Source organism: Cetorhinus maximus, chromosome 2 (assembly GCF_964194155.1).
Source record: "Cetorhinus maximus chromosome 2, sCetMax3.hap1.1, whole genome shotgun sequence".
In the NCBI taxonomy this organism is placed as follows: domain Eukaryota; kingdom Metazoa; phylum Chordata; class Chondrichthyes; order Lamniformes; family Cetorhinidae; genus Cetorhinus; species Cetorhinus maximus.
In genome coordinates, this window is record NC_135880.1 from 83,662,317 (window position 1) to 83,682,153 (window position 19,837).

The 19,837-nt window shown below is 45.9% G+C and overlaps 1 protein-coding gene across 4 annotated transcripts in view; it reads left to right on the top strand.

Moving 5' to 3' along the window:
• The window catches only part of LOC144695688 (tumor necrosis factor alpha-induced protein 8), a 132,790-nt gene extending 119,204 nt beyond the window's left edge, over nt 1-13,586 (top strand). For all 4 annotated transcript variants that reach the window (XM_078566652.1, XM_078566659.1, XM_078566642.1 and 1 more), the window contains one exon: nt 12,207-13,586. In XM_078566652.1, coding sequence (XP_078422778.1) covers nt 12,207-12,772 — 566 coding nt within the window. In that variant the 3' untranslated portion in view covers nt 12,773-13,586. The remainder of the gene's footprint in view (nt 1-12,206) is intronic.
• Nucleotides 13,587-19,837: the final 6,251 nt, after the last annotated feature.

A 19,837-nucleotide genomic window follows, 5' to 3' on the forward strand; every position in this document is an offset into this window, starting at 1 on the left:
CTGAACTGTCAAAGGCCTATTAAGGCCATTTAAATATCAATTAAAACACTTAACGGAGCTGCTTGTCCAACCTTAAGGTTGACGGGCAGGCGAAGAGCCCAGGCAGCCTTCGCATTTATCATGAAACCTCATCCACAGGCGGGATGAGGTTTCATGAAGTGTTTATAAATTGAATGAAAGTTTTAATTAAAGTTCATTGACATGTCCCAGCTCATGTGACACTGTCACATAGGGGACTTGTCTTAAATTTTTTTTTCTTTATTAAAATTTTTAAAAATCAAACTAATCTCCCTGCACAGGGAGTGCTTAGTGCTTCTGGGTGGGCGGGACTCCTGTCCAACTCCCCCGACAAGGAGAAAATTCTCTGCATGAGCAGGGACATGTTGCAAAGGGTTCAGAAAACTTTTGTTTTATTTTTAATTAACATCGGAAACCTCATCCCGCCCGTGGATGAGGTTTCCTCAAAAATCGAAAAGCCGCTTGGCCTCTTGACCCGGCCACCAACCATAAGGTTGGACGGACAGGGGAAAAATTTATTTAATTCATTAATTAAAGGGCTTAATAGCCACCTTAATTGTTGGCGGGCATGCTGCCGACTCATGGGCGTGCCCGCTGACCGAGATACCGTGCGAGTCCGCAATGACGTTGGGACGCTCGCCCGATGTCATCGTGCGCTGTTTCACGTTCGTGCGTGTCCGGCACGCACCCGCACCCGCACACAGAGGTGGAAATTCAGCCCCTGAATCAAAGGAAAAAGAGAGAAAAAGGCCAACAAAAGAAAAAAACTGAGGGAAAGAAAGCAGCAGCAGCAGTGGACAAAGAGATAATGGAGTAAAACATTTATTAGAAACAGAGAATTGCTGCAGCATAAGAAAGAGAAACTGCAACAGATCCAGATAGGAAAAGGAACAGCAGCAGGGAAAAAAAAGAGGAAGGAAGGGAAATAATAAAGAAACCAAGGAGAGAAAACTAGAAAAGTGGAACTGAAAGAACCAAGGAGTTGAGAAAGAGGCTGCGGTTGGTGACATGCCTTGGCTAGCAGTTTAAGTATAGAGTGTCAGACCCCAATGTTGTTCCCCACTAGATCACTCTACCATAGGACTTAATGACTGCATAAAAACCAAGCCAGTGCCCCTTATGTGAAATATATTGGAGAAGAATACAAAGAAATTGGCAAGCATCTCTCTGAAGTAAACATCTCAGCTAGAAAGTGACTGTTTCAACTCAAAAGTGACTCTTTTCCTATTACTCTGCATTGCTAAACAAGAGAAGTCTTGACTTGGAGAACAGAAGGAGGCCAGCTTGGAAGTTTAGGATCCGCCCAGCTCCTGTCCAGCCAGCACAACTGCAGCAACCTAAATAGTGTTAAACTGCTACGGGAGCACCCCACCCACACTCCCCCACTCCCACCCCAGCTTTGCTTCCTGCAAAGCAGCCAGTAAGATTTAAAAAGAAAATGTGTTTCCATTGCTGCTTTGAAAACAGTTGTAGAGTGAGTGCTGAAAAGTCCACCTGTTCCAATCATTGTGCCGTCAGCCTCTGCCATATGCACCACAGCGGGATTATTGGCTCAGATCTTCTGGTCCGCGATGGAGCAGGTGAGCCTGTTGCTGAGTGTAATTTAAACCGCCCACTTAACCATTTTACGCCGGAGCCTTTGCATCTTCCAGTCCCAGCTCCAGTTTGAATCCAGTGGTGGGTAGAGATGAGAGGCCTAGCGGCGAGCGTAATTCCAGCAAAATCACACCAGGATAAGTATAGGGCAAACAGCCCAAGTCTCCATTGTTCCGGCCAACTGATGCCATTGTTGTAAGGAATCATGCAGCAACCCGGGCAGAATATAATGGGCAATTGGCAGTTTAAATTTCCTGCGTAAGCCCTGTGCTTGTGCACCTCATGACTTCCTCAGGATTCGAGGTGCATCAGCAACTGAAGTTGAGTCATTCAGCGCTCCCCATATTGGAAGATTCAAGCCATTGCTTTTTCCCTCCCAATCCCAATTACTGGCAAGCTGGGACACTTGCCCCCCCCCGCCATAAGTGGAGAGAACAGACCTCAACTTCCAGCCAAAACCAGAGGTTACAGAAGGATTGGGGCTTCATAAAAAAGATTCCCGGCCAGAACCCAGATGTTCCCCCTAATACTCAGAACTCCCAGCACAGTGAGGGAGTAACACCTCCAAATCACACCATAGAAGGAAAAAACAGTTCACAATTTTCAAATCTCAGTATAAGTCAGTAATGCTGGAGTTCCATTTTAAGGTATACAAGACCAGTTCAAACAGGTTTTACTGGTATTGTTCATTTTCAAGTTTTACTGTTTTTTTTCTTTTGCCCTCTGTTCGAGAAGCATAGACATCTCGGGCCTGCCAACACATTCTGATCACACAAACAAATACACTGTGGCTGAGGGCTCGCCTGATTCCAAGAATAGTTTGGATCATACCTGACTACCTCAAATTAGTGGAAGCAATTAGAAATCTTCCTAGCAACAATGCAGAATAGTCATGCAAAGGTCAGAGAGCTCTGCAGTGTAAATGCAGCAGCAGCAGCTCATTGGCAGCAGGCTAATGAGTCACAGTGCTCAAAATGACACAAGCTTCATGGCAGTATCAACAGGCAGCCCATAGCATGCCAAAAGTGAAAATTGGTCCCATTCAGTTGAAAGGAGAGATATTTAGCAGTAAACTTAACGTGCCAGATTAAATTTTGTTTTGTGTGAAACACTTGTTAAAATTATGGTCCAACCACAGACTTGACAGAGAGGCTGAAAGAAATTCAGGTTGACATCTGGAAATAAAGAGAAGTGATGAGAAGATTGCATATTTATTTTAGTACAATGAACGTAAGTCCTTACACAAACTGCATCCTAATTTGCCTTTATTGATTTCTCTTGTTGCCTCTCTGAATTTTCCCCCCTCCTGTCATTCTCTTGGCCCTCATCACCTGGTCCCCAGCTCAGGCCAGAAAGAGGATGAGAACAACAATTATAAAATCTACCATATTGTGTGATGAATTTCATTAGATTTAACTTTCAGATGAATGCTATCAGGCAACTACTTCTCTTCTACAACTTTGCCTCTTGGGGGATGTTTAATGTCCTAGCGATACCACTTACAACCAAACTTGGTAAAACCTGTTAAAATAGTGGCATAACATCTTTTTTGAAACTTGCGGATATCATGCAAGTTTGAAAGTCAATGGGATAAACCTGCCTACTTATCATGTGTATATGTTAATTTTTAGAAACAAAATAAATGAATGATGGTAAGTTGCTGCTGATGTTCACATCATAGGTGGAACTTAGGATGCTGACAGATGCCCCCAAAGCTTAGTTCAGGAAATGCCCCAAAAATTTTGTTAGGGCAACACTGGAGCTTTATACCTTTGCAGAGAGGTGGGAAAGTAAATATGTTTAACATTCCCTATAGAAAAACAGCAATATATATAGCACCTTTATCCCATGGCACTTAACAGGAGCATTATAACACAAAATATGGCACCAAGCCATCTAAGGAGATATTAGATCAGATGACCAAAAGCTTGGTAAAAGAGGTAATTTTGAGGAGTGTCTTAAAAGCGTGGTAGAGAGAGGGAGAGGTGTAGGGAGAAAATTCCAGAACTTAGGCCCTAGGCAACTGAAGGCACAGCCACCAATGGTGAAGCAGTTAAAAGCAGGAATGCAGAAGAGGCCAAAATTAAATCAGCACAGATATCTTGAAGGGTCGTGGTATCGGAGGAGTTTAGAGATAGGGAGGGGCAAGGCCTTGGAGGGATCTGAAAACAAGAATGAGAATTTTAAGAGTCAAGACATTGATTGGGAGCCAAAATAGGTTAGCAAGCACAGGGCTTATAGGGGAATGGGGCTCACTGCGAGTTAAGACATGGGCAGGGCTTTGGATGACCTCAAGTTTATGGAGAGTAGAATGTGAGACCAGCCAGGAGTGCATTGAAATAGTCAAATTTAGAGGTAACAAAGGCGTGAATGAATGTTTCAGCAGTAGATGAGCTGAGATAGGAGGGAAGTCAGGCAATGTTAAGGAGGTGGAAATAGACGGTTTTAGTTATGACATGAATATGAGGCTGCAGACTCATTTTGGGGCCGAATGTGACACAATGTTGTGAACAGACAGGCTTAACCTCAGACTGTTGCCAATGGAGCCCGTAGTTGGGAAATGGAGATCAGAGCGGAGACCGAAAATTATTGCTCCCCAATATTTAGTTGGAGGAAACTTCGGCTAATCCAACACTGGATGTGGGATAAGCAGTCTGATAATTTAGCAACAGTGGAGGATTTGAGAGAGGTAATAAAAACAAAAATGCTCTTAATGCACAGCAGGTCAGGAAGCATCTGTGGAGAGGAAAGAGTCAATGGGCAGCATCTTCCGGTCGGTAAGCAGGGGCGGGGTCCGCTTGCTGACACGGGGATATGTCGGGCGTGCGTCCCAACGTCACCCTTCGCCATTTAGATTTGCAGTTCGCCTTGCGCCGGCCAAACTGTCAACGGCTTATTAAGGCCATTAAAAAACTAATTAAGATGATTAATGGACCCGCCCGTCCAGCCTTAAGGTTGGCGGGCAGGCCAGGAGCCCGGGCGGGCTTTGGGAAAAAAACATGAAACCTCATCCACGGATGGGATGAGGTTTCAAGAGGGTATTTAAATTTTTATGAAATGTTTCAATATAAGTTATGGACATGTCCCAACTCACGTGAGAGTGTCACATGAGGGGATATGTCAGGGAAAATTTTTTATCACCTTTTATTTGAAGTTTTCAATCAGAGCCGAACTCCCTGAGGCAGCACTTTGCGAAAAGTACTTTGTTTTACCCGCCCGCTACTGCAAATCTGGGACGATTCCGCCCTCCGGCTTGAGACCCCAGCAAATGATTTTTTTTTCTCTCATGCCTTTAGTTACACGGGAGGAATACACTACCATTGGCCAGTTTGGATCTGATATTAGGCATTCTTTGTTGAAATTGTAAATCCCTTTTGTTGCTGGACTGTTGCTGCGGAGAGCATTTTGAAGGGGGACACTCTTTGACTAAAGGCACATTTTTATTTTGCATTGGGCCAGCTTTGAGAGAACTTGGCCGGGGTGATCAGCTGTTATGAAATAAAATAAGGGAAACTTTGACTGGGTGGGGAGGAGCGGGGTGGTTGCTGGTGACTGTGACTTGATTGTACCTGTGGTCACATACGCTCTGCTTCCAGGGCTGATAGGCTCAACTCCATCCCACACCCAATCCCATCCCCTGACTCGAACTACCCGCATTGATAGTGAAGATCCGGCCCTCAGTCAGAAAAAGAGATATTAAATATTATGGGCTATTAAGTTTGCAACTGTACAAAGCAATTTCAAGCATGCATCAGTGCTAAAGTGGTAGTATAACACAAATATCAGGCCAGTGTCTAACTTATTGGCCTGGATTTTCATACAAGTGCAGAGGTAGGCTCAGAAGTGGACATGCCAGCAGTTTTGCGCTACCTGCCTACTTGCTGGCATGTTAGTCTTCTGGCATGTTCTTGCCTGCAATATATTTGAAGGCGATTGCTTTGCAGGGGTGAGGATAGTGGGAGAGGGGAGGAGGTGATGACAACTTGCCTTCCAGCAGTGGTTGTCCAATTAGGCCAATTACAGGACTTTTAAGGGCACTCAGCAACAACTCATCTGGGATTTTTCAGACAGCTGGCCCATCCCTGCTGAGACTGAATTCCAGCCAATGGATGGAGGTGACCTCCTGGTGGCAGCCTGGGGTGACAGCAATGCCTCTGTTAATTTCCCCACCTGCAGCCACAATTGCTAAAGGGCTACAGCTACGGCTAGAGGCCATTCAGTGGAGGGACGTCTCTCCAGAATGATAGCCTGACAGCTGTGTCTATTTCTTACTTTTGAATATTGAAGAGGATTCAGAGGGCATCTCCATCTTGAGGCATATTCTTGTTGTCCTACCTTCATTGGCAGTGTCCAGCTCTGACAACGGGGCTACTAATTTTCCAGTGCTGGACAGTCTTCTATTGGCCCTCCAGACTCTTGTGTCCACCCACTGTCTTTAATTGGACAGGGCTTCCGCAGGTGGTCACTTAATTGGCTGCCTCCTCGAAAATCTCCCTCTGGGTCCCATAACAGGCATTTGTGGGCTTCTGACCCACATCCCACCTCGACAGCAGGATCGGGATCCAGGAACAAAAATCCTGTACATAAAGTCATATGCCAACATGCTCCATGCCAATCCATCCCACAGCCATAAATCGGGGTGGACTAATGAGGGCTGAGTGGGATTTCCGTGCCTCATTGCAGCGGAAGTCTCGCCCTCTGGAGCTGCCAGCCAATCCGATTGGCTGGCAGCTCCATCAGTCTCGGCAGCACCAGGAAGGAACCAGTGGCTACTGCCGGGACAGCTGGAGAAGAAAGGACTCCAAAGCCATCAATCCCCAGGTATGTCCAGGGTCTTCGGCCAGGAGGGTCTGGGTGAGTTAGGGAAAGGGGCAGTGGAAGGGTTCGAGGGGGTGGGTTTAAGGCAGTGAGCAGGTGGGTGGGGGGGATTCAACCTAAGGGGGCCTCCCCGCGATTGGCAAAGGGCAGCCTCTGAAGAGCAAACCCCCCCCCACCTTGCTTCCTGCCCTTGTAAGAATTTGAGGTAAAAAATCGGGTCTCCTACTCCTGCCCTGCTGTCCATGCCAAATGTTTTATAGTGTGAGCAGTATATTAGGATCAACTGGCTTGATAACAAGCTTAATTCACCATTAATTGTTCATTTTAAATATGGCAGGCGGCTGCTGTTTTTGGCTTGGGGATGGGCAGGAAGGTAGTGGGATGGATGCCCACCCCATTTTACATGCCCCGTGCTGTTTTACATGCCCCCTCCCACGGGGAACATGCCCACTGGGGGCACGTACAATTCAATGCCTTATTTTTAGAATTACATAGGAGTATGTAGAATAAAAGGCATGGAAGAGGTCATTCAGCCCAACCAGCCCATGCCATATTTATGCTGCATTCAGACTGCCTCCCATCTTTCCTCATCTAAATCTATCATCATAACCCTCTATTTCCTTTGCTCTCTTATGCTTGTCTTAAATATAGCTATACTATTTGCTTCAACCACTCTATGTGGCAGTGACTTCCACATACTCTCTGGGTAAAGAAACTTCTTCTGAATTCCTTATTGGATTTCTTGGTGACTATCTTATATTGATGGCCGCTAGATATGCTCTTCCTCCAAGAGGAACCATTCTGTCTCCCTCCACTCTATTGAAACCTTTCCTAATTTTTCAAGACCTTTATTCAGTCACCCCTCAGCCATTTTTTTAAGAGAGAAGAGACCCAGCCTGTCAATGCTTTCCTGATCTGTAAACCCAACATTTCTGGTATCATCCTTGTAAGTCTTCTCTGCATCCCCTCTCGTTCCTCTGTATCCTTTTTACAGTAAGGTGACCAGAACTGCAGACAGTACTCCAAGGCCAGAAATTTCCCCCCTTCGGAGGGGTTGTGTGGGGGCAGGCGGGAGCCCGATCGGTGCCCCCGATCGGGTCCGTGCCGCCATTTTACGTGGGCGGGCCAATTAAGGCCCGCCCAGTGTGATGCACGTCCGGAAGCGCTGACCGCTCCCTGTGCGGGCGGGGGGGGATTCCCTGAGTGGTTCCCTGCACTCTTTTGTGCATGCACACGAAAGAGTGCAGAAATATCCCTGAGGCACCTCTGTGCTTCAGGGAGATTTGTTTAAGTTTTAAACATCTAAATAAAGGAGTCAAAAACTTTTAAAATATGTCCCCTCACGTGACAGTGTCACATGAGCTGGGGTATCACTGAATTTTTAAAATAATTTTTATTGAATTTATAAACACTTCAAGAAACCTCATTCCGCCCGTGGATGAGGCTTCATGAAAAATGCAAAGGCTGCCTGGCCTATTCACCCACCCACCAACCTTAAGGCTGGACGGGCAGCTCATTTACCTGTTTAAATTAGTTTTTAACAGGCCTTAATAGGCCTTTGACATTTCGGCGGGCACGCAGCAGAGTCAGCTGTGCGCCCGCTGAACTGAAAATCTAAATGACGCGCGGTGACGTTGGGATGCCCGCTCGATGTCACCACACGTCATTTTACACATCAGCGAGCGGGCCCCAGCCCTGCTCGCTGTCTGGAAAATTTTTCTCCAAGTATCCTCTAAGCAAGGTTCAATACTTCCCTACTTCTCAATTCTATCCCTCTAGAAATAAAGCCTGGTGCTTGGTTTGTATTTTTTATATGGCCTTGCTGACCTTTGGCACAACATTTTGAGATTCGGGTACTTCAAGATCCCTTTGTTCCTCTACTCTACCTAGACTTGCATCTTCCAAGTAATAAATGACCTCCCTATTCTTCCTACTAAAATGTACTACCTCACATTTATGTGTTGAACTGCATTTGCCAATTAATTCCTGTATTATTCTTCTCAGCATTGACTATCCTCCAAAGTCCCCTCAATCACCTCACACCTCCCTGTATTAAATACCACCTGCCACTTAACAGCACATTCCACTAGCTTATCAATGTCCTTTTGCAGTGGATTGGTATCACCCTTACTGCTACTTACAAGTTTGATATCATCAGCAATTCCTGAGAATAGTAATGCAAAATTACAGTCTCATATCATATGACATCACATTGATTGTCATACACCCTAACCCATACTAAACATTTGCTTAGAGGTTATTAGCTACCCTGGTAAGTTGGTAAATTTACTTTTGTCTGCATATCAGTATGCAACTGCACCTTAAAAATAATTCACTGGTTGTAAAGTGCTTTGTGATGTCCTGAGGATATGATGAGGTTTTTTATAAGTGCAAATTATTTCTTTTTTACTTCTTAACATTAAGAGAAGTGATACGCCAACCCCTCTCTCAGAATAATAACAATTAATCACGCAGGCAAGTATTCAAGTGTTTTGCCACACATTACTGAAATGAAACAGCACAGATTAATCCTTTTGAGTACCAAACATTTTTTGGAACTTGCACATTTGTTAATTGCTAAAAATGATTCTTTAGCAGCACAATTCTGCTTTATTCAGTGTAACCTATAGTACAACTGATGTCTCCTGGATGTGCAAACAGATTCACTAAGTTACAGAATGACATTAAAACTTTGGTTTAAAGGTGGCTTTAGTTTCCTGTGCAATTTTTTTTCTCTGTCAAATTGAGTCAGTGTCAGATGTATATTTTGATTAAATATTTATGATCGAGATGGGGGTAACATTGGCAAAGCAGCATTTATTGCCCATCCCAATTGGTGGGCCTTATCCCAGTACTGCTGTAGCTCCTGTGGTGATGATGCTATCACAATGGTGTTAAGTAGAGAATTCCAGGATTTTGACCAAGTGTCTTGGAAGAATTCCCAATGGGCAGTAGTAAGCAAACTGCTCCATCCCTGATCTTATGATGGAGGAAGGTTATTGGTGCATCAACTAAAGATGGTTGGGCCAAGAAACTGAGCTGAGAAGCTGCCTTAAAGCAATATCCCGAGGCAAGTGATGGTTAGGACTGGCCTCGAAAAATCACAATTGCCTCTCTTTGTATCAGGTATCATTCTAGTCACTGGACACCATTGTTCGGCTTCTTGGTGCCGTACTTGATTGAATATCTCCTTAATATTGAGCACAACCACTCCCACCTCCCCTCTGCCATTCAGCTCCTGTATGGAGCAAGACTATGATGTGGTGTGAAATTGGGTGGTTCTGGCACAGCCCAAACTGTGTCATTGCTCAGGTTATTGGTGAATAGATGCCACCTGATGACTTTGTTGATGGTTTGTTACATGTTGATTATTAGGACAAAGCTGATAGAAAGGACAGTAATTGGATTGATTAGATTTGTATTTTGTAGACAGGATATGCTGTTGCAGTTTTCCACCTTGTTGGGTAACTGGACAGTTTCATAGCTGCGAGGAATAGCTTAGCTAGAGAAATGGTTACTTCTGGGACACAGGCATGACAGCCAAACCATTTTCCAAGTCCATAGCCTTTGCTGTGTCTGAAGCAGTTTGTTGTGGGACCACTTAATTCTAAGATATTCCTGGTGCTGCTCTTGGCATTCCTTTCTACTCTACCCATTTGCCCAATGTTGGTACAATATCGGTGACCATGTGGCTATGAAGTGTGGTGTGATATTATATAATTCCACTTCTGCTGATGGACCACAATGCCTCGTTTATCAGTTTGAGGCTATTACATCTCTCCTTAGTCTGCACCACTTTACACAATAATAGCATTACATTCATCACTGAAAATGAAATTCTGTCTGTGCGGTGGTCACTCATATCAATGGGCATCTGTGACAGGTAGATTTTTGGGGATGAGGTCAAGTACATTACCATCCTTGTTAGTTGCTGTGTCACCTGATGCAACTATGTTCTTCAGGACTTAGTCTTGGTGATACTATAGAGCTGCTCTTTGTGATGGACAAGTGATGTGTTGCCCACTATTGGCAGAATTTTGCGCTGGGGGCAGGTGAGCCAGCCCGCTTGGTTGGCTCGCTCGTAGCCATTTAATGGCTGTTGAACCATTAATTTGCTTGAGACAAGTCTTCCACCTCCATTGGTGGCAGCTTTCTGGCCCCAGTGGCACCAGCAGAAGTGGGGGCCACTGCTGGGACCGCAGTGAGTCCCCAAAGGAAGCTTGCTGCAGTAGGGCTGAATTTGAAGGTGCATCAGGGGTCTTGCCAGGGCGAGGCTGGCATGCCCCAGCGAGTTGGGGGTGGGGTGGTGTCGGGGCTGGGGGAAGGGGGGGGTGGTGTCAGGGATGGGGTGGGAAGGGAAACACAGAAGATGGAATACCTTTGGGGAGCCTTCGATTGGCACAGGGGCACACAAAGGAGTCCACCAGGTTTAAGATGGCATCTGGACACTTGGTTCTGACCTACCTTGCTGCCAGTATTTGGCCACTTAGGGGTTTCAATTGGTGCACAGGCGATTGGGCTGCCTAATGCCTCCCCCGCTGCTGTTAAATTTGCGATGGGGGTGGGCAGGGGCAGATAAGTGCCCGGAATGGTGCCACTACATGGCACCTGATTTTACAGCCCTCCCTCGCCTCCTGTCATTCTCCCCACCTCCTCTGTGGTGTTGTGGGGGGTAGGGAGCAGTTGTAAAATTCGCTATTAGGAGAGTCAATATGATTTGCTATCTATGCTGCCAGGAGCTAGTTAGCTCAGCTCAGTTGGCTAGATGGTTAGCATATAATTCAGCATAATACCAACAACATGGGTTCAATTCCTACTCTGGCTGAGGCACACATGGGACCTGCCTCCTTACCTGCCCCAGGTTTGATATGGGGCAGTGACCCTCAAGCTGTATAACCAATTATCTCTCTCTAAAACACATTGATTAAGGAAGTAATTATTTACGTATACATGTTTGCCAGCTATCGAAACATTAAATGCTTGTTGATTTGATCGTGAAAATGATTCTACAAGCACAAAGGAATAATGTTGGGCTACATGCAGATATTCAGTTTCAAGTTCAGTGTAAATAATCTACCAGAATTCAATGGTAAGTTTTATCCTGATACGCAGAAATAGTGTGCAGTGATGCAGTTGATGCAAGTGTGTCAGGGGAGATGGTGGCATAGTGGTATTATCACTGGACTGGTAATCCAGAGACCTAGACTAATGCTCTGGGGAACCGGGTTTTAATCCCACCATGGCAGATGGTGGAATTTGAATTCAGTAAAAAACCTGAATAACAATGACCATAAATTGATTGTTGTAGAAACCCATCTGCTTCACTAATGTCCTTTAGGAAGGAAATCTGCCATCCTTACCTGGCCTGGCCTACATGTGACTCCAGATGTGCTGCAATGTGGATGACTCTGAATGGCCTAGCAAACCACTCAGTTGGATCAAACCGCTAAAAAGCCAATAAAATGGGAATGGAACTGGGTGGAAACAACACTGTGGGTGTACCCACACCATGTGGACTTCAGCTGTTCAAGAAGGCAGCTCACCAGCACCTTCTCGAGGGCAATTAGGGATGGGCAATAGATGCTGGCTTAGCCAGCATGCCTGCATCGCGTAAAATGAATTTAAAAAAGACATATGATGAAAAACCTTTTCACATGAGGAAATAGCAGCAGATTATACAATGTGCGTTCAAACAGAACAAAGCATTTTGAACCATTTCTGAGATTTGCACAATTTTGGACCATGTGCTTAATTGATCTTGTCTTTGTTTTCAGTGGCCACAGAGGTCTTCAATTCCAAAAGCCTAGCTGTCCAGGCCCAAAAGAAAATACTCGGTAAGATGGCATCAAAATCAATAGCAGCTGCATTGATAGATGATACAAGCAGTGATGTTTTGGATGAACTATACAAGACAACCAAGGAATATACACAGAACAAAAAAGAGGCAGAAAAGATTGTCAAAAATCTGATCAAGGTAGTTATAAAGCTCGGGGTCCTGTACAGGAATAATCAATTCAATCAAGATGAGATGATGATCGTGGAGAAGTTCAAAAAGAAGGTTCATCAGTTAGCAATGACCATTGTCAGTTTTCATCAGGTTGACTTTACTTTCGATCGGAATGTTTTGTCCAAACTTTTGAATGAGTGCAGAGACTTGCTTCATGAAATCGTTGATCGGCATCTAACTGCCAAGTCACATGGACGCATCAATCATGTCTTTAATCACTTTTCGGATTGTGAGTTCTTGGCTGTGCTGTACAATCCATTTGGATCTTACAAGGCTTCTCTGCAGAAAATATGTAATGGTGTGAACAAAATGCTAGATGATAAAAATATATAACCAGCAATTTGTAACATTTTCTGTCAAATTCTTATTAAAAATCTTGCTAAAATATGAAGGAACAATGCCATGTAAAATGCATTTTTGTTACAATGGAATATTTTGACAACAGTTTTCTTTTGAAGAATTATTTCCTATTTCTATAACAATGCAAAAAGTAGACAACATATTCCAACCTATTACTTGTCCATTAAGAGAAATACTCCTGTTGCCTGGTTCCCAGCAGATGATTGTTCTTACCCTGTGGAATGAATCTGAAGAGCTCAGATGAACAAGCAAAATCAAATGCATTTTCACCTTTTGAACAAGTACAGAAAACAATATGTATTGTTTCCTTTTTAAAATTTATAACTAAAAGTAAGAAAAAAAGCAACATTACAAATAAACTGGAAAGAATGATTGATATTCTAACATGAAGGTTACAGAATGCAATTGAAATGGGTACATGTGCACCAACAGTGTTACAGCAGAGTACAGCAAATAATGTTTTCATCCTTTTTTCCCTCACACCTGTGATTATACAGTTTTTATCAGCTCATTGGAATCACTTGGACTGATAAAACAATGGACATTTAAAGTACAGTGTGTAGAGATGTAATATATTAGACTAAGTCTCAGATGCTTATTTTATTGTACAATTTTTAGAATGCCCAAATGGCTAGTAATTTTTACAAATCAGTTGTACCATGTGACCGGCATAGTTCTTATGACTGTTATTGCAATTCTGGACTAACTTTTATTCTTGTGCAAATTATTTGTTTGTAGAAAGCCAAAGAATAAATTTGCACTGAATGTGGAATAACATAGCTAAAAATGGTCTTTAAGTCATTTTATTCTCTAATGGAACCAAAATCTACAGTAACATTGAACTCATTACTAGTGCTGCAAATTATCAACAATCATGTCCAACCCATCACAAACTCATCCTATGATAACTTTTTAGTTTGAAAAATACAGTAAAATTATAATTGTTTTTAAAAATTAAATCTTAAAGTTGAAACAATTGGGTGAAATGTATATTAGATTTAATAATTTGAATAGATGCTTAGTATATTTGTCATTTTAGAAAATGTCCCCCAATTACAGAGTCATAGAGCTATCTGGGCATGGAAGGAGGCCACTTGGCCTATCGCATCCATGCAAACTCTGTAGTTCAATCTAGTCAGTCCAAATCCCCTGACCTATCTCCATAGCGCTGCACGTTTATTTCCTTCAAGCGTCCATATAGTTTCATTTTGAAATCATTGTTCGTCTCTGCTTCCACCATTCTTAAGGGCAGTGAGCTGCTCCCTTTTCCCTCCCTCCATCTCTTCCACCTTTCTCTCCCCCTTCTCGCTGGCCCTCTCTCTCTTTCTTCCTGTCCCTACCCACCCCTCTTCTCTCTCTTTCCCCTTTTCTCATTGAGTCATAGAGTCATAGAGGCCTACGGCACAGAAAAAGGCCCTTCGGCCCATTGCATCTGCACCGGTCAAACAAATACCTAACTATTGTAATCCCATGTTCTAGCACTGGGCCCATAGCCTTGTATGCCATGGCATCAGAAGTGCACACCCAAATACTTCTTAAATGTTATGAGGGTTTCTGCCTCTGCCACCCTTTCAGGCAGTGAGTTCCAGATTCCCACCACCCTCTGGGTGAAAAAATTCTTAATATTAAATTCTTAATTCTTAAATTCTTAAATTCTTTTCTCTTAATCTTTCTTTCTAAGCCTCTACAGAGACAGTTTTAACCTTGTCCACCAAATGGCAAGTGGGCGGTTAAAATCATTCACAGAACAATAGCTTATATTTACATTGTGCCTTAGTGTCCTTTAATGTCCCAAGGTGCTTCACAGGAGCATTATAAAGCAAGACTTGACATTGGGCATCACAAGGAGACATTAAGGCAGATTGCCAGAAGCTTGGTCAAAGAGGTAGATTTTAAGGACTCTCTAACCAAAGAAAGAGAGGTAGAGAGTTGGAATGGTGGAGCAATTAAAATCTGGGATGTTCAAGAGGCCAAAAGATATCAGAGATCACAGATATCTCAGAGGGATGTAGGAGAATAAAGAGATAGGGTGAGGCAAGGCCATAGAGGGACATGAAGTCAAAGTTGAGAATTTTAAAATCAAGGCATGGCTTGACCAGGAGCCCCTGATATCCACTTTCCTCTTTCCACAATCTTCAGTTTTAACTTGTCCTAGTGATCAGGCAAGAAGGACACCTAGTGAAACCAACATGGGTGTTCTTCAAATATGCAGATCATCAGTGAGGCTTGACTGCTTTTTTAACCATGGGCCTGCGTGGAGAAGCTGTTACAGTTTTTCTGCCAGGTAAGCTGAGAGCAGCGGAGCCAGGTAAGACCCAAAATGTTAATTCTTTTAAACTTTTTTTTAACTTTCCTTGTGAAGCCAGGAGGAGAGCCAAGGACCATTCCCTCAGTCACATGATGGCATCCTGTCACCTACCATTCACCTACCGCTTCCTACTAGTTTCAGACAGGAAACTGGCTTGTAACGTGAGACATGTAGATGAGGCCTGACTGCCAAGGTCAGGATGATTTGTTGTCTGCCTCAGCCCATTCAATTTTTAAGTCCTTCCACCTTACTTTGACGATGTTGCACAACCTTAAGGCTGCAAAGTTCAGCTTCATAACACTGCTAGTTATGACGATAGGGGAGCTGGGTGACAAAGAAAATGGCTGAAGAATTCTTCTTGACAGCTTCTGGGGCCGCCTGCACTATTCATTATGTTTTGAAGGGCAATAGTGTTGGTGTCCCGTGCGTGCACCGAAAGCATGAAGAGTGGGCAGATCGTGATGCTGGTATTGTCTAATGCTGATTTGGCAGCCGATCTGCCATTTTGAACTTCAACTGTCCTGTTCATGCCCTCTCTCTTAAGCATTCACTTGTTAAGTTGCATGAGGGACCCTCCACCAGTATTATTGAAAGGCATCAGCATTCAACATTCAGGTGGGGTGCTTTTGATTTTCTCTTTGCTGCTGCAAGATTAGTGGAAGTATTGCGTTTTTGGAGGAGTTGACAGAAGCTCTTTCAGTCAGAAAGGAGCGGTGTGGATTTGAAAGGCCCCTGAGCACAAGACTTACTCCCACTTGTGAGGCTATAGTTGCAGTTACCCTTGGACTTGAACATAACATGGATGTCGAGCAGAGGCAGTAGAGAAGAGAAGCTGTTTGCAGAGGAAGAAGGAGGAGGGCTTTAAGTAGGAGGCTTTACCCATCTAGGGTCTTCAGAGAACACTTCTCATACCTGGGTTGGCTTGGGTGATGTGCTTGCCATTGCTGGAAGTGTGTGGAAGCTGCAACATGTGGGAATGAGGGTGAGGTGGTGAAAATTAATGTTAAACCTAAGTCGTGATTGCTAGAGGCTGCTCATGGGTGAATGATGGGTGTGTGATGCATTGAGTGGCGTGTGTAGTTGGTAGGAGATAGCATTTGAAGATGCATTCGCTGATTTTGATGATGTGTAAGATCATTGAATTTTTTTCCCTCACTATATTCAGACCCTTCCTGCCAGACTTCTGGCATTGATGTCCATGGATGACTGCTCCCACTGCTCCACAGTGCATATTTGGAGGGCCATCAAGCTTTCTATGGAAAGGCAACATCTCCTGGTTTCCACCTCCTGTATTAAGGTCTCCAGCACTGCATCTGAGAACCTAGGAGCCTGACCTATCTTTCAGTTGTGTGCCAGCTATTCAAACATGACTACTACATTACCCAAACAGATTACAGCACACCCACTGACACATTTCCCTCTCTTTTGCAAGACAATGTGGCACACAATTGGTGGGGAACAGACATGGCTGCAGGTCCGTCCCCTCATGGAGGGGATGGTGCTGGCCGTTGGAATGCTAATTGCTGAAGGCGTAGCCATAAGTGAGCTGAAATGATAGGAGATGATGGTAGCCTCACACCTAATCCTCCTCCTCATCCCAGAAGAAGCCACAAACGGTGTAAGTGTTTGCTTCTTTCTGCCTCTCCCCTCATCACAACCCTATCCTTGTCTCTCACTCCTTTCAGATACCCAAGAACAGTAACCTAGCCAGGCAATAATTGAGGAGCAACAGATGGAGAATACGCTGCTGATGAAGAAACATTGGGTGGAATCATCCCAGATTTGCATAAACTGCAGTAAACGCAGCAGCGTGCAAGAAAAAAAATTTGTTTTACCCGCCGGCCACAATGGCGGGTTTTCACGCCATATCGTCCCATTCCTGCCTAATTAATTATGTAGCCACAGGAAGCATGTTGTCTCGCTGGCGGACAGCCTCCAATTTGCCCGCCATGCCATGAACGTGCCGCTTCCTAACGCAGGACGCCATATTTAAACTGTATCTGCACGCACACTTTTCAATGCTTGCAGCCCAGGACTGCTCCGGTGAAGATATGGCCCTGAAATCCAGGAAGAGTGCAGCCCCCAATTCCGTGACACATCCCTGGGATGCCTTTCGGACGCACTGGAGGCCCGCCGCCATGCCCTCTACCCCCACTCTGGCCACAGGAGGCCCATCAGTCTCACCAGTCCGGCTTGGGAGGCGGTGACGGGGGGGGTCAGTGTCAATACTGCACACAAGAGGTCCGCCATCCAGTGCAGAAAACAGATGAATAATCTCATCCGTGATGCCAGGATAAGGCAACTATCTTATCACTCTAATCTCACACGCCCACAAACCCATCACACATTCACTGGCACCTCACTCGCTGCCAGCTCAAAGGATATCACCACTCACTCTCTTACACACACCCTCACAATTATATCTGGTTTCATTTCCTCTGGACACTGCCTCCTCAGCCCTCAACATCTTGAGGCCACTTACACAGATCACCATGTACCCACACACACCCTGGAATACCCTCCTTCCCCAGTACAGCCCTCACCCTGCAGCCTCTTCCCTTGCCTGAGGCCACTTCTCCCCCTTTCTTAAACAAGCCCTAGCCCTGCAGTGATTGAAAAGCCACCCCCGCTTTACAGCTGGCCTGGTAGGTAGAGACCTACCTGTGAGCCCCCTAAAAGTGATGTGGTGCTGCCTGCGAAGTCTGGTGCCGATGACCACGAGTGCTGCCTGAAGCAAGATAGGATGTGTGTGGGAGCACAAGTTGATCTGTGCAAGTGGCCTAAAGATGATGAGGGCTGAGGAGGGTAGGCCATTGGGGCAGTGTGCCCCACGGTTCTCGGATGAGTACTTAGCTGCCCTCCTGGAGGTGGTGGCAGTGTGGTGGGAGGTCCTGATTCCGAGGGATGGGAGGCGGAGGCCTCCCCACCTGACCAAACGTGCCTGGGAGGAGGTGGCTGAGAGTGTGAAATCCCATGATGTGATGTGATGCACATGGGTCCAGTGCCGTAAGAGATTCAACAACCTCCTGCGCTCGGGAAGGGTCAGTACCATGTTGGCTGAGGTCACTTAATGCAGCCGTCACCCTTTCCCCACACTCTGCCCCCCAAGCAACTCTGAGTACAGCAATGGCATTGAATCCTTCACAGCATGTATCCCTCGCTGGACCAGCAGATATTACCCATGCCTAGTTCACCCTGAGAGGGTTGAGCTAAGATGGGTTCTGCACCTGCAGCATGTGTGACACTGACACCCAGAGTATAGAATGTGGGTGAAACTCAAGGATCTGCACCTAGGCAGAGTGCTAGAACTGGGAAGCATGTCAAAGTCAGAGTGCTAACATGCTGGGAGGGGAGATTCCAGGTGGCTGGGCACCAATCCATCTGCTGGCCTTTGCGCTCCATGTGCTTGTGCCTCCTTGCTTAGCAAGGTTACACCTTGTGGTGCCACATGTGAAGGAGGCAACATTTGGGCAAGGGCGGGGGTCAGCCCTGGCTTCTTTGTGTGAGTGTGCGGCAGCTGCAGGGTAATGAAGGACTGGAGCCCTGCAATGTCCCACTCTGGTTGGGTTGGCAGGGATGCAATGGGAATCCAGGTACAGGCTGGACCAATCAATGCGCCTTTTCAGGAGAAGACTGCACACAATTCCACTGAGCGGATGGGGACTGGCGGAGACCAGGCCCAGTTGGCGATCCTGACACCTTTTGAGCAGCAGGCCATGGATCTGGAGAGGCGCCAAGCCTCAGGTCCACCAGTGGTGGTGAGGCTGAGGTGCCACGGGGAGGTATGTTTGCCAAGCACTCAGGTCACCATGTGTGTCCCAGCAGCCATGGCACTGCTGAATGTTCAGCGATTGAAGTTTGCAACATGGGTTGGCCATTGATTATAGAAGGATGAGCGCATAATCCTGGGGACCGGCATGCAAATTGACATTATCTGCACTGTAACTAATCAAATGTCCTTGTTCTTCCTTTCAGCATCACTGGAGCAGGGCCAGGAGGAGGAGGCAGAGGGGCCACCTCTCACACCTGAGGGCCCAGAGGAAATCGACTCACCAGTGTCACACCATCTCTGCCAGGTAGGCACCAGCGCAGATACTAGCACTTCAGTGGGAATTAGATCTTCAGCTAGTGTCCTGGGGCACGGCGGTGAGGGCACTACACACTCGCTTGAGGTGCGGGCAGAGACAGAGAGTGCCCAGGGTGCCGGCAGTTGGAGGACTGCTGGGGACCAGGCACATGCTCGGTTGGTGGCTGATGATGTGCCTCTGGAGTCGTCCTTGAGGCAGCAAACGCTGGAAATGCAGCAGGGTATGCGGGAGGATCTGGCGGAGATACATGAGGCTATGCGTGGCATGGTGCCCGTGCTGGAGGAGTCCATGTGGAGCATCACCAATGCAATGAGCCTCATGGGTGAGCGCCATTCTTCCTCCATGGAGACAGTGGCGACTCTCGTGGAGAGGCTCCTCCAGGAGAATAACCATGGCCTCCTGGGGTTGTGCTCGGATCTGCAAGCCCTCACAGCGGCATTGACCTCAGCTGGTCATTGCCCATGTGGGAGATGGGTTGGGAACCAAGTGTCCCAGCTCGGTGCCCATCCATCTACGGTGAGCAGGGAGGTCCGAAGCGACCTCATGTCGGCGCAACAGCTGCCTGTCGTCTCTACGGGATCCTCTCAGGGCGTTCCGGATGAGGACAGTAACTCCTCTGCCCCTCTGCTGGTGACCGTGGGA